The sequence below is a fragment of the Aotus nancymaae genome, unplaced genomic scaffold, assembly GCF_030222135.1.
Source record: "Aotus nancymaae isolate 86718 unplaced genomic scaffold, 86718_ANA_hifiasm-v0.15.2.pri h1tg000022l_1, whole genome shotgun sequence".
Taxonomy (NCBI): Eukaryota; Metazoa; Chordata; class Mammalia; order Primates; family Aotidae; genus Aotus; species Aotus nancymaae.
In genome coordinates this window covers 37831985-37844450 of record NW_026988435.1, presented here as the reverse complement: position 1 = coordinate 37844450, position 12466 = coordinate 37831985, and the positions used below count along the sequence as shown (strand labels likewise).

Here is a 12466-nt window from a genome sequence, read left to right as displayed (position 1 = left end):
GTGGGGGATACTGGGGGCAGGATGCAGAGATGCAGTTAGCCCAAATCATGCCACTGCACTCCAGCCTGGATGACAGAATGAGACCCTGTCTCAAAATTTAAAAAAAAAAGCCATTCATCTATAATTCTTCCAAAGCCTACTTATGAACCACTGGAAGGGGGAACTTGAGGGCTGGGTGGGTTGTGCTAAGAGTGAGTTACTGCTTACAACTCAGGTTGGGGGGTGGTGAGAGGGGACGGAGCTCATCCTGCATGCTGCGTGTGGGTGGAGGGTGTGCATGAATGTCTGTCTGTGGGAGTACGCTTGTGGTTATGTGAGAGTGTGTTTGTGACAATGGTGTATGTGTATACATGTATGTGTGTCTGGTGTATGTGTGTGTCTGTCTGCCTATCTTGGGGGTGAAGGGCTTGAACATATATTTAATTCCTAAGATAGACTTATAGACTGGAAATTACTGAGACCTCTGGTCTCTGACAGTCCTCTTCTGGGCTGATTGTGTCACTGCATTTCCGTTTGCTGCAGTATCCACAAAGTAGAACCTTGTGATGCTCTCACGCTCCTCTCCAGCCTGTTTTAGGACATTCCATGTTCATAAGGAAAGTTTGGAGGCCGGACGCAGTGGCTCACATGTGTAATCCCAGCACTTTGGGAGGTGAGGTGGGTGGATCGCTTGAGCTCAGGAGTTTGAGACCAGCCTGGGCAACATGGTGAAATCCTGTCTCTACTAAAAACACAAAAAATAACCCGGTGTGGTGGCACACACCTGTAATCCCAGCTACTCAGGAGGCTGAGGCAGGAGAATTGCTTAAACCTGGGAGGTGGAGGTTGCAGTGAGCCGAGATCACACCACTACACTCCAGCCCAGGCAACACAGCAAGACTTCAGCTAAAAAAAAAAAAAAGAAAGGTAAAGTTTGGGTTTTTATAAACTAATTTTCGGGGCCTCTTGGGCAACTAGAAGAGAGAATGGAATCCTCTCTATCTAGGAAAACTTCCACATAGCCTGAAAAGAAGAATTTGTTCACTATTTGTCCATATTTGCATTTTGTATGCTATGTCTTGAAGAACAAATGCATTTTGTTTTTTAAAACACACTGTAATGAAGATTTTGGTGCAGCAGAACAGCCCTGGAATATTTCTCACCTCCTTGCACACATGAAGCTTTTTAGGGAATCAAGGGTGTGGGCTGGGGGCGGAGCTGAAGGCAGAGTTGGGGCGGGGCTGGGGAAGACCTCCCAGAACAAGCCCTTTCCTACAATTCCACGTGAAAGTGGAACACCCTGCAGGGTGCCTATGACAGTCACCTTGGCAAGAATCATTCGCATGTGTCTTTGCAGGCCTCTTTAAAATGTCTTTGTGATTCACAACTGAAGTACTGATTATCTCTAATTCAAATGCCCACAATCTCGGGTTCAAACTTGCTCTCACTATTTTATTTTATTTTATTTTGTTTTATTTTATTTTATTTTATTTTTGAGACGGGGTCTCGCTCTGTTACCCAGGCTAGAGTGCAGTGGCGCAGTCTCAGCTCATTGCAACTTCCACCTCCCAGGCTCAAGCGATCCTCCCACCTCAGCCTCCCTAGTAGCTGGGACTACAGGTGCTCACCACCACACCCAGCTAATTTTTGTATTTTTAGTACAGACGGGGTTTCACCATGTTGGCCAGGCTGGTCTTGAACTCCTGACCTCAGGTGATCCACCCACCTTGGCCTCCCAAACTGCTGGGATTACAGATGTGAGCCACCATGCCAGGCCCATCCTCACCATTTTAAAGGAAGCCCATATCATTCGTTTTATTTCTGGAAACCTAAATGGGGAATGGAGAATGTAAAATGAAAAAAAAATTAAGAGAGATTGGTTCCATTTAAGCAATTTTATAATTTGTTTCATTTTGAAGGCACAAAGAGTTTACGTCAATCATTTTAATGTCTAAGAATACAAAGTTAGCACTAGTAACATCTGGTAGTCTAATCATTTACCATGTTTAAATGTAACATTACAAAACTACATTTTAAAATCTGACCCCTAACCAGATGTGAAACAGCGTGGACAGGGTGACACGTGCTAGACTTAACCTCCAAAAACCTCTGGTTGACAAAGACAGCCGGCTGCTGGGGTAAAACTGCAGTGGTCACAAGCGGGGAGAGAAAGAGGCCACCCTATTACACACTTTGTTTCTTTTGCTAGGCATTTTTTCACCCAATCCCAGGATAGTTTCTGTTAATGTGTCTTACTCTCTTTCAAACGAATCACCCCTAGAGCAGGTGTACACATTAAAAAGGAGCTTTATAGCATCAAACACATACCACAACCAACTCTACAAGGAGGGTTTTCTGTAAGATGTGTACAAATGTCAGAGGAACACAGTCTGGGCAATAAGACTCAGCTCTTGTGAGGTCCTGATGAGTATCTGAATGACCTCACATTTTCTCTTCCACGCCTGGGGTTAAGGCCAGCACCCAGCCCACACACAAAGCTGTGATGAGAGGCTGGTTAGGGATAGTGGAGGCAAAGCCACAGATCAGCTAGAAACTCTTCTGAGTCAATAGTTTCTACTTCCTCCCTAACTGAACCGTTTACCAGAACTGCCCAGGACTTGCCACCATGAATTTAATCTCCCTGGATTTTCCCTGCCTGATGTCTAGATGAGACAATGAAGGGCAGAGAAGCAACAGTGACCATGTTAGCCCCACACGATACCATCAGCACTGAGGGACTGCAGCCCTGGGTCTCAGAGAGAGCAGCCAGGAGAAGGAAGCAAGGTATGCTTGGTTCACGTTCCAGGGCAGGGAGGTTCCCCAAGTTGCAGCAGATATTAAGAGTCCTGCTGAAGGCACAATCTCAAAGAGAGGTGAGGGAGCAAGGACAGGAAGCTGGAACCAGAGGCGCTGATAAGCACCCCCCGCTTGCCTTTCCTGGCAGCAGAAACAGTGGCATTGTGGAGCAGAAGTGAGGCAGAGTCGGGGTGATCCAGGGCTTCCGGTTCCTGCTGGTCCTTGCATGCACATCTGTGGGCTCCACAAGTCCCCACTCCTTGAAATCTAACCTCAAGCATCTTCTCTGGCACTGCAGTGACCAATCTTTTTGCGTGGTTTAAGTCCTCTGTGTATGATCATCAAGGCATTACCGAAAGATCCCCTCACCAGTCCTTTAAAATAAAATAATGCAACACCATATATGAATGAAATTGTGTGTGTGAGAGAGAACAAATGAGATACTGAAGATTTGGAAGATGTCCTCCAGTAGGTTATCAGTCATTAAGAGGAATGACATTTCAGGTGATTTTTTTAAATGTCCTTTTTTATACCCTCTGATAGTGCTTTAAAATATTGAGACAGGTGTGTCTCCATTTGTAATTACAAAACAGTATTTTAAATTAAAAAAATTAATGTTTTAGAGAAATAAAAGGCTACCGATGATTATAAAAACTCTCAGAGACAGACCAGTTTCTTTTAAAAATGGAAGGAACTGCACCCAAACCTAATTTGAAATGAAAATGAAATTAAAATGAAAACTGCATGCCCTAAATATCATAGATTCCAATGTCAGTGAATGTCACAGATATAAATTAACATAATCTGGACAACTGGTGTGTCTAACAACAGATACTAGTACATTCAGATACACAAGTGAGCTGACAAATTACAGGGCCATGTATGACTCGGGGTTGAGTGGGTCCCACTCTGGGTGTTATTTTGTGAAGGACTTATTTGGGGGAAATGCACAGAACACACTCTTTTTGTATCCTCCCTCATTCAACTGAAAAATAAGACAGAGAACAGCCCAGCTTCATTTCATTCTTTTTGCAACATCTGAATATGCATGTTCAATCTCTTGATCAGCTGGACACGTATTTGTGAACTCATCTCTAGAATAAGCATTATTCAAGTATCTCCAGATGCCAGTCATTTCAGAAGGAAATTCAAAATCTCTGTACTTCTTGGCCACAATCTGAAAACGAAGAGAAAATGATCAGTAAAGGGAAAACTTACTAAGGCAGGTTCCCAAATCAAACGGTCCATTCTTTTGAGCCATGTAATACATTCTTTCTCAGCTCCCCGTGTCATGCTACCGTCCTCCGGGCTACCCACCATGACATTTTGACTTGCGTAGGGCACCTCTGGTGTGGGGAGTGCTGTGAAAGTCCTGGACTCACGACAGTGGCTGCACATAGTTCTGCCCACCAATTTGTCACAGACAGGCCTTGGGATCCGCTGGCACGAGTATGCTCTGGACTCCGGTGGATTTCTCCTTGTGTTGCTTGTGATTTTCTTTCCAGATGTTGTGCTACTGTGTTATTTGGTGCTATGTGAATAAAGATGCATGGTGGACCTGCCATTTAAGTGGTACCCTCTCTTCTTCCTACTTGCTGGACCTCACTTCCTCCAGTCCCAAACCTCTGTGCATGTTATTCCTCCTGAATGCCATCATGCTGCCACTAAGAGCATCATCTGATTGTGGGGCCTGCCTGCAGGGAGGATAACAAAGCAGATGCAAATCCTTACCCCCATGGGGACGGTGGGTGTAAGGAAAAAGCAATTGAGAGACAGCAGCACCACGAGAAACACAGCGATGTAAGACGCTTCCTCTAGCAAGACGGGTACAGTCGGGGAATTAGTCACAACGATGTGCAGAGCACTGGGGACTGTACCAGTTTGCTAGGGTTGCCATTACAAAGTACTGCATGCTGGGTGGCTTAGAACAGAAGTCTACTCTCTCCTAGTTCTAGGGGCCAGAAGTCCAAGATCAGGGTGCCAGTGGGGCCATGCATCCTCTGAAGGCATTAGGAAAGGATCTCTCTCAGCTTCTGGAAGTGCCTTGGCTGTGCAAGCATAACTCCACACAGCCTTCTCCCCGTGTCTCTGTTCCCAAATTTCCCATTTGCAACGATAACAAACAAACGTTTCTTCTCCCTTATCCTCCTTCCAATGGTTGTAATTACATCTAGTTTGTTATTTTCTGACTCTATTCTGTCCCTATAATTCTCTTTGCTGTCACTGAATTGTGACAGCAAAGAAGGCCACCCTGGATTAGGTCCATCTCACTCCAAGATGCCTTCATTTTAACTAATTACATCTGCAAGGACCCTATTTTAAAATAAGGTCACATTCTGAGGTACTGGGGATTAGGATCTCAACATAGGAATTGGGAGGAGGGCATAATTCAACCTGAAGTAGGGACCCAGAGCCACAAAGGCCAGTTCGGCTTTGCTGCCTCTGGTCCCACTGGTCCCCAGGATGTCTGCATGATGCCGCCATGGGATTTACCACGAACGAGGAGATCTTTGGGGCTTACTGCACAGACTTCGGAGGCCAGCAGTCATTGATGCAATGTGACAGCAAACAAGGACCATATAATTAACAAAGAGCCTCCTAAATTATTTGACGCCTCTTTCTTGAATGCAAACTTCTTGATGCTCATGTTAAGAAGTCCACTTTTCTTTTGTTTGCAGGTACCTAGTTTTTCTTTGGCCATCTTTTTATGTTAACTTTCCTAAGTAAATTTTCAAGGCTGTGCCTCTGAATGTGATACTGAACTTGGTTTTCTGTCTTTCTTCTGTGTACATGTGTGTGTTCCCCTTTCTGGTCATTTAGAAGGTTTATGGCTATGTTAACTCTCCAGCGGTTTCCTATATAGCCTTAAGTAATAGGAATTCTCTATTTCTTGATTGAATAATAGGATTCTCTATTTTTTGAGACATAATCTCGCTCTGTAACCCAGGCTGGCGTGCAGAGGAGGATCTCGGCTTACTGCAACCTCCACCTCCCAAGTTCAAGCGATTCTCCTGCCCCAGCCTCCTGAGTAGCCAGGATTACAGGCATGCACCACCATATCCAGCTAATTTTTTTTTTTTAAGCAGAAACAGGGTTTTACCATATTGGCCAGGCTGGTCTCGAACTCCTGGCCCCGAGTGCTCCACCCTCCTCAGCCTCCCAAAGTGCTGGGATTACAGGCATGAGTCATGGTGCCTGGCCTTGATTTATCAATTTCAGATGCTGCCTGTTAACTCCCGATGATGACAAATGAGGAAATGTACGTACCTATGCTTCTTTCCATTTCTTCTCCCTTATCCTCCTTCCAATGGTTGTAACAACATCTAGTTTTATATTCTGGCTCTATTCTGTCCCTATAATTTCCACTGCTATTTAGTCTTAGGACTAGTTTCAGCTTTAAAGAGGCTCTCTGTTTAGTGCCTCCTCTTATATCACACACCTTCTCTGTTTCTGGATTCTTACTTTATGATTTTATTATTTCATCATAGAGCAATTTTATGTTTTTTAAAAAAGAGACCAGAGGTCTAGGTAAAAACAATAATTGCCTGGATATAAAATTCTTACCTCACACATCCTTTCCCTTAATTCTCTGTAGATGTTAAACCACAATTTTCTGATTTTTAGTGGGATCATGAAGACATCTGGGGCCAGTTTCAATTTATCCCCTATTTCAGTGACTTTATTTCATTCTTTTTATTATTATTATAACCGTTGTTGTTTTTACAGTATTATTATTGTCTAGGTGCCAGAAAGACTTGTTTTTTATTCTCAAAGCTCAGTAATGTATCAGGTATGCCTCAGTGTGTTGATCTTTCTGGGGTAATGTTTAACATGGTATGTCATTTAAACTAAAGATTCAGGTCATCCTTTAGTTCAAAGTAATTTCCCCCTCAAACCTTCCCAGTTTTTTTTCCTCCCTTTTCCTTTTCTGTTCTCTTGTTTCTGGTTATGTGTATCTGAAAGCTCTCTAATCACCTTTATCTCTTTCATTCTTCTCCATTCCATTGTAGATGATTTTCTCAGGCCTGTCTTCCAAATCACTGAGAGCAAGGCCACAAACGCCACACACCACAACCAACTCTACAAGGAGGGTTCTCTGTAAGATGCGTGTGAATGTCGGAGGAAATCAATTTCAGCAATGTCTTTGGCCGTGTCTCACTACTTCTAACAGGACCTCTATTTCTGCAGTTCTTTTATTTGTCTTTACATTACATTATATTTGTCTTGAGCTCTGCCAGCCTGATTTTCACCCCCTTTGTGATAATACATTTTTCAAAATCTTGTGTCTTGTCTTTGAGCTTTTTTTCAAAAAGCCCATGTTCTCTTTCATTTCTTCGAGGCTGTTGAAAAGTTTCTGTCTGGAATGTGCTTTAATGCGCTGGAGGAGCAGTCCTTGATCATATATGTGTTTCCTGTCTGCCTTTTTTCAGTTTTTGTTTCTTGTCTTTATTGTTCCTCACCCCCTCCAACTCCCTCCTTTTCAATCATCTCTATCTACACTGAGGTCTCACTGGCATTTTCCCTGGTATTTGCCATCTTTGAATGAGGCAGATCTACTGGACCTATCATTTGCTGAAAAGCAGTGGGGAGAGGGCAAAGGGAGTGAGATGGGACAGGTGGCCAACCAACTGGAATATTTGCTCCCAAGCACCTTCTCACCAACCACATCTGTACCCCAGAGAGACACATTCAAGGTGGGGTTAGGGTTAGGGTTAGGTTTGGGTTGAAGGGCATCCTCCGCTCTGAGACTCACAGATTAAGCAGAAGGCCCCCATGGCTAAAAATGAAGCTTGGGCAATTTGTAGTCTCTCTCTTGATTGGTTGGGCCTAGTTTCTGTCTTCTGTTCAGCAATCACAATGCAAAATGCCACTTCCCTTCCTTCCTCCCACTTTACCTCCCCTTGAGACTGTTTCTCTGGATTAGGGGCTCGGTCACAGCCTATACCGATGGCATCTCTATATGGCTCCTCTTTCAATTCTGCCTCCCTAGAGATCTCAGTTCAACAATGGTCTTTATAGGGAAGTTCCCTGTTTCCCTCCTGGTCCACCTCATGCTCTAGTCCTCGAGCAAAGAAGTTTGAGTTGGGCATTTCAGGACTGTGTTCTTTACCTTTTGAGAAATCAGAACTTTGCTAAAGATGCAAAGAAACATGTAATGGGTCTGTGGCTCCTCCCACCAAAAGAAGCCTCTTTAAGTTGGTGATCTGTCTTCCCTTTGTAGTTTTACAAAAGATGAAGCAAATACCCTATTTTTATATTGTTTTTGCTGGGTTTCACGCAGGGGAATAAATTATAAATCCCTTCACACTCGCTTTTACCATAATTCCCTTAGATTGATTCTCATTTCCTTTCAGAAGTACTGCATCCTGGAAGGTCATTAAGCTGTTGGGTATTCTGAGTGCTAAATGGCTTTGTAGATTTTGCTGCTGCGTCTCACAGTGGAGCCGTGAACTGCTTTCTCTCACTCTAAAGCTTCTCCTTCTTACTGAAAATTTAAAATCATCTTTTCTTATTGGAGCCAAACAAGGGGACATGAATGGTCTATGGCTGGGATATTTCTCCCCTATTCCTCAACTTTCATGTATTTCTGCAATGCTATGCTGGTCACAGTAGGGACCAAAAAGCATTTACCAAAAGGGTCTCAATGAAAATACAACTGCATAAATACCCTGTTAGAAGGCAGCTCCCAAATTTAGCAGGTTTTGAGGGGTGCAGATGATTTCATTCAATTTTGGATGTCTGTGGACTGGCAAAGCTACTGAAGAGACGCCTGCCCAAGGAATCAGCTAGCTCCTGAAGGCCTGCATTTCAAGACGGCATCCTCAAGCACAAGAAGGAAGGGAGAGGAAGGGAACAACATGGCCAGGGCTGAGAGGGGAAGAGGACGGAAATAACAGATGCAGGAAGACAGGGCAAAAGAATGAAGCAGAGTCACCAGGGGTGGCTGGGAGTCCACAGGAGCCTCAGCGCCATAGACTGTGTGAAGCTAACATGTAATTTATTTATTTATTTGTTTGTTTGTTTGTTTGTTTTGACAGAGTCTTGCACTATTGCCCAGGCTGGAGTGAGAGCTCAGTGCAACCTCTACCTCCTGGGTTCAAGTGATTCTTGTGCCTCAGCCTCCCGAATACATGGGACTACAGGCACACACCACCACATGTGGCTAATTTTTTAAATTTTTTGTAGATATGGGGTTTCGCCATATTGGTCAGGCTGGTCTCAAACTCCTGTCCTCAAGTGATCTGCCCACCTTGGCCTCCCAAAGTGCTAGGATTACAGGCATGAGCCACTGCTCCTGGCCGCTAATATGTAATTTCTAAATGCTAACTAAATGTGTTATTAGAACACACGGTCCATGACTTATTTTTCCCTGTGTTTCTCTCCCCTACCTTTATACCAGCAACCTGGCTCTGGCCCTGACAGGATTTTAATAATAAAAATGCCCCACAGCAAGGCATGGGCTTCTTCATGAGGTATCTGGAGCTGCTAAGGGCCAAGGACATAGCAATCTCGATCATAAGAATCACATTCAACTTCTATAAGTGATAGAGCGGCTGGGAGCCCTGCGGTGCTGAGAACCAGCAACAGCTACAGAGTCCGAGTGTGGGGACATCTGCTTGGAGCTCCAGGGGTCACTCTCGGCAGCTCTGATTTACTAGGGCAGGCAGTGGACTGGGGACTTGCATTTCTAAAAAGCTCCCCAAAGGGCCAGGCATAGTGGCTCAAGCTTGTAATCCCAGCACTTTGGTAGGCTGAGGTGGGTGGATCAGGAGGTCAAGAGATCAAGACCATCCTGACCAACATCGTGAAACCTCATCTCTACCAAAAATGCAAAAATTAGCTGGCTATGGTGGTTCACACCTGTAGTCCCAGCTACTCAAGAGGCTGAGGCAGGAGAATCGATTGAATTCAGGAGGTGGAGATTGCAGTGAACCGAGATCACACCACTACACTCCAGCCTGGCAACACAGCAAGACTCGGTCTCAAAAAAAACAACAAAAAAACTCCCCAAACAGTTTGTATGCCTACTAACGTTGGAGAACCATGGGTCTGGGAGGTCTTTAAGCCCTAATAATACATGACTCATGGCTCTTAAATCATGTTCAGCTGCTATATGGGAAGGCAGGGAACAAAATATGGTAGAGACTTAGCCGAAAGTTGCCAGCTGCTCCCTGGATGTTGAGGGTCAATTTTTTTAATAAATAAATAATTAATTACAGATGGGGCCGCACTCTGTCACCCAGACCAGAGTAAAGTGGTACCTTCTTAGCTCACTGCAGCCTCGAACTCCTGAGCTCAAGTGATCCTCCAGCCTCAGCCTCCCACGTAGCCAGGACTACAGGCACACACCACCACGCCCAGCTAATTTTTTTATGTGTGTGTATATAGACGGGGTCTCACTATGTCGTCCAGGCTGGTCTTGAACTCCTGGCCTCAAGCGATCCTCCCACCTGATCCTCCCAAATCATTGGGATTACAGGCATGAGCCACTGCACCTGGCCAAGTGTCACTGTTAAGAGCTAACAGGACAATCCTCTGTCATCCCTGGAAAGGGCCATGTGGAGCCCTACAATCTCCAACAGTTGAGTTCACACTTTAACAGCCCCAGATTCCATGCCTCATCTCCAATCCTCAATTGCTAATGCCGGGTATAATCTATGAGATTCCTCAGGCTGCTTTCACATAACCTCTCTTTAGGCTGTGAGAGTCAGGCTGAGAGAGAAGCAGAAGGTGGGGCCACGTTCCCAGACACCTCCCAAGAACACCCAAAGCCCATCTTCTATGTGTGTAAAAGCTGGGGCTTGGCTGTCCCAAACAGAAATGAACTAGCGTTTTCAATCCAAGTCTCCACATTTCAGACTGTTTAAACGTTTGGCCCAAACACAGGGAAAAACAGAATAAAACAGAGCCCTGTTCATGTACTCGGCACACCTGTCAGAGGAGGGAAGACGAACCTTAATAATATGGAGCTTGGGTAAGAGGTTGCAGTCAGCCAGCGTGAGCTCATCCCCATCCAGAAACTTCCTTCCAGAAACAGTGACATCCTCCGTGCTGTAGGCGTCTATTTCATCAGGCAGAGGGCTATTTAAGTAATTATCGAGCTTCCTCAGGGCCTTCAGCAGGTTCTTTTCATAAACTAAAACAGAAAGGCAAGATATCACAAACAGAAGCCTTGCAAGTGCATGTCACTTGTCACCAGCTACGATGGAAGGAGTTTGCTTCCCTTCCTCGCTGAGACGTGGCCAGCCAGCAATGGGTGCTGGGAAGGCAGGATGTGGATGTAGAATACCTGAATAAAGGGCTCACTCCTCCCTGGAAATCACGCTGCTGTCTACCCAACATTGCTACTCCTAGAAGTCATTTATTTATTCAAAACTACTTGTGGAAAGCCTGTGAGGAGGCATGCACTAGCAGAATCATTGAATACAATTCCCGTGGTGTGGCCGGAACAGCGAGTGGTGACTATTTTTTTTTTACGTTGTTTTCTGGGTTCCCAGCCTCAGAAGCAGCATTCCATCTCTTGAAGGCCACATGCAGATTCAAAGTTGGAGGCAGTTTTTCCACATCTCCAGACTCACTTTTCTACCCACTGGGAAATGGGTTGGAACACCCCAGCAGCATGTGAGTCGCTGTGCTAAGGCTCGAGTGAAGCTCCATGCTGAAACAGAAAACAGGAGGATAGGAGGTACTCACCCTCATTCGCATCCTTCTTCGTGTTTTTTATAAACGCGGAGAATTTGGCAAACACATCGTTTCCTGCAGAATTAGATTCGGGATGTTGGGTCCCCAGCCTGGGATACCTTGAAAATTTCAAAATTGGAGGATCACAGACAAACGATGTTTTAGTTAAGATAATACTATACAATGGAGAAAAACAGCTTTGTCTGGGTGGATATAAACATGAAAGCTTTCCTTCAATGTTTCCCTAACCCCTTTCTCCTGAGGGTTGGGAAGTGACACCATCCAGGAGAACGGCGTTGGACTGAGAGGGTTCTGGTTGCCTTTGCTGTTGCCTCCTGGCAGTGGCCAGTCCTGGGACACAGGACCCCACCTGGCCTTGCTGGTCTCAGGTCCCCCTAGTAAAATGAAAAGGATAGACTGGAAATGTCTCCCCTGTGGTCCAACTATCCATGATACTTTGACCTAACACATACCCAGAGCTTCCAGCAGGGCGTCGAGGATATAGCCAGCCACCCACCCTGGACCCATCTCCTCCTACTTCTGGCCATCAAACCCTGATTGCCAAGCTGCAGGTGCAACGCAATGAAGTCCATGCCCCCAAACTCTAATCTAGTTACACCAGGGATATGATTAAGGAAGCGAGTGCCATGGGCTGCAGAAAAACCACACACACACACACACAAACACACACATGGGTATGCGTGTGCACGCGCACACACACACACACACACATTGCCCAGAGCTTTAGAACTGGCTGTTAGCGGGGAAAGTGACAATCAAGTTATGAACACGGGTTTTCTGACGCCTACCTCGGGGGAGCTAATTTCTCCTCTAAGAACTCCTCGATCTTATTCACATCCGTCTTGACTTCACCATCAAAAGTCATAAAAGGAGGGTTTGTTCCGGGAGCCAGGTTCTGCAGGTCTGCAGGTTTCCTAGGTGGGAGGAACAGCAGTGTTTATGGGCCACCACAAGAATCTGGACTCATTTCCAGGGCTGAGCCATGTCC

The 12466-nt window shown here is 45.2% G+C and overlaps 1 protein-coding gene across 1 annotated transcript in view; it reads right to left on the bottom strand.

The window, feature by feature from the left end:
* Positions 1 to 1859: 1859 nt before the first annotated feature.
* CLIC6 (chloride intracellular channel 6) overlaps positions 1860 to 12466 on the bottom strand; it is a 48898-nt gene continuing 38291 nt past the window's right edge. Inside the window, exons 3-6 of the mRNA XM_012445877.2 lie at positions 12267 to 12392; positions 11470 to 11576; positions 10731 to 10912; positions 1860 to 3952 (exon numbers count right to left, since the gene is read on the bottom strand). Of these exons, the coding sequence (XP_012301300.2) occupies positions 3791 to 3952; positions 10731 to 10912; positions 11470 to 11576; positions 12267 to 12392 (577 nt within the window). The 3' untranslated portion in view covers positions 1860 to 3790. The remainder of the gene's footprint in view (positions 3953 to 10730; positions 10913 to 11469; positions 11577 to 12266; positions 12393 to 12466) is intronic.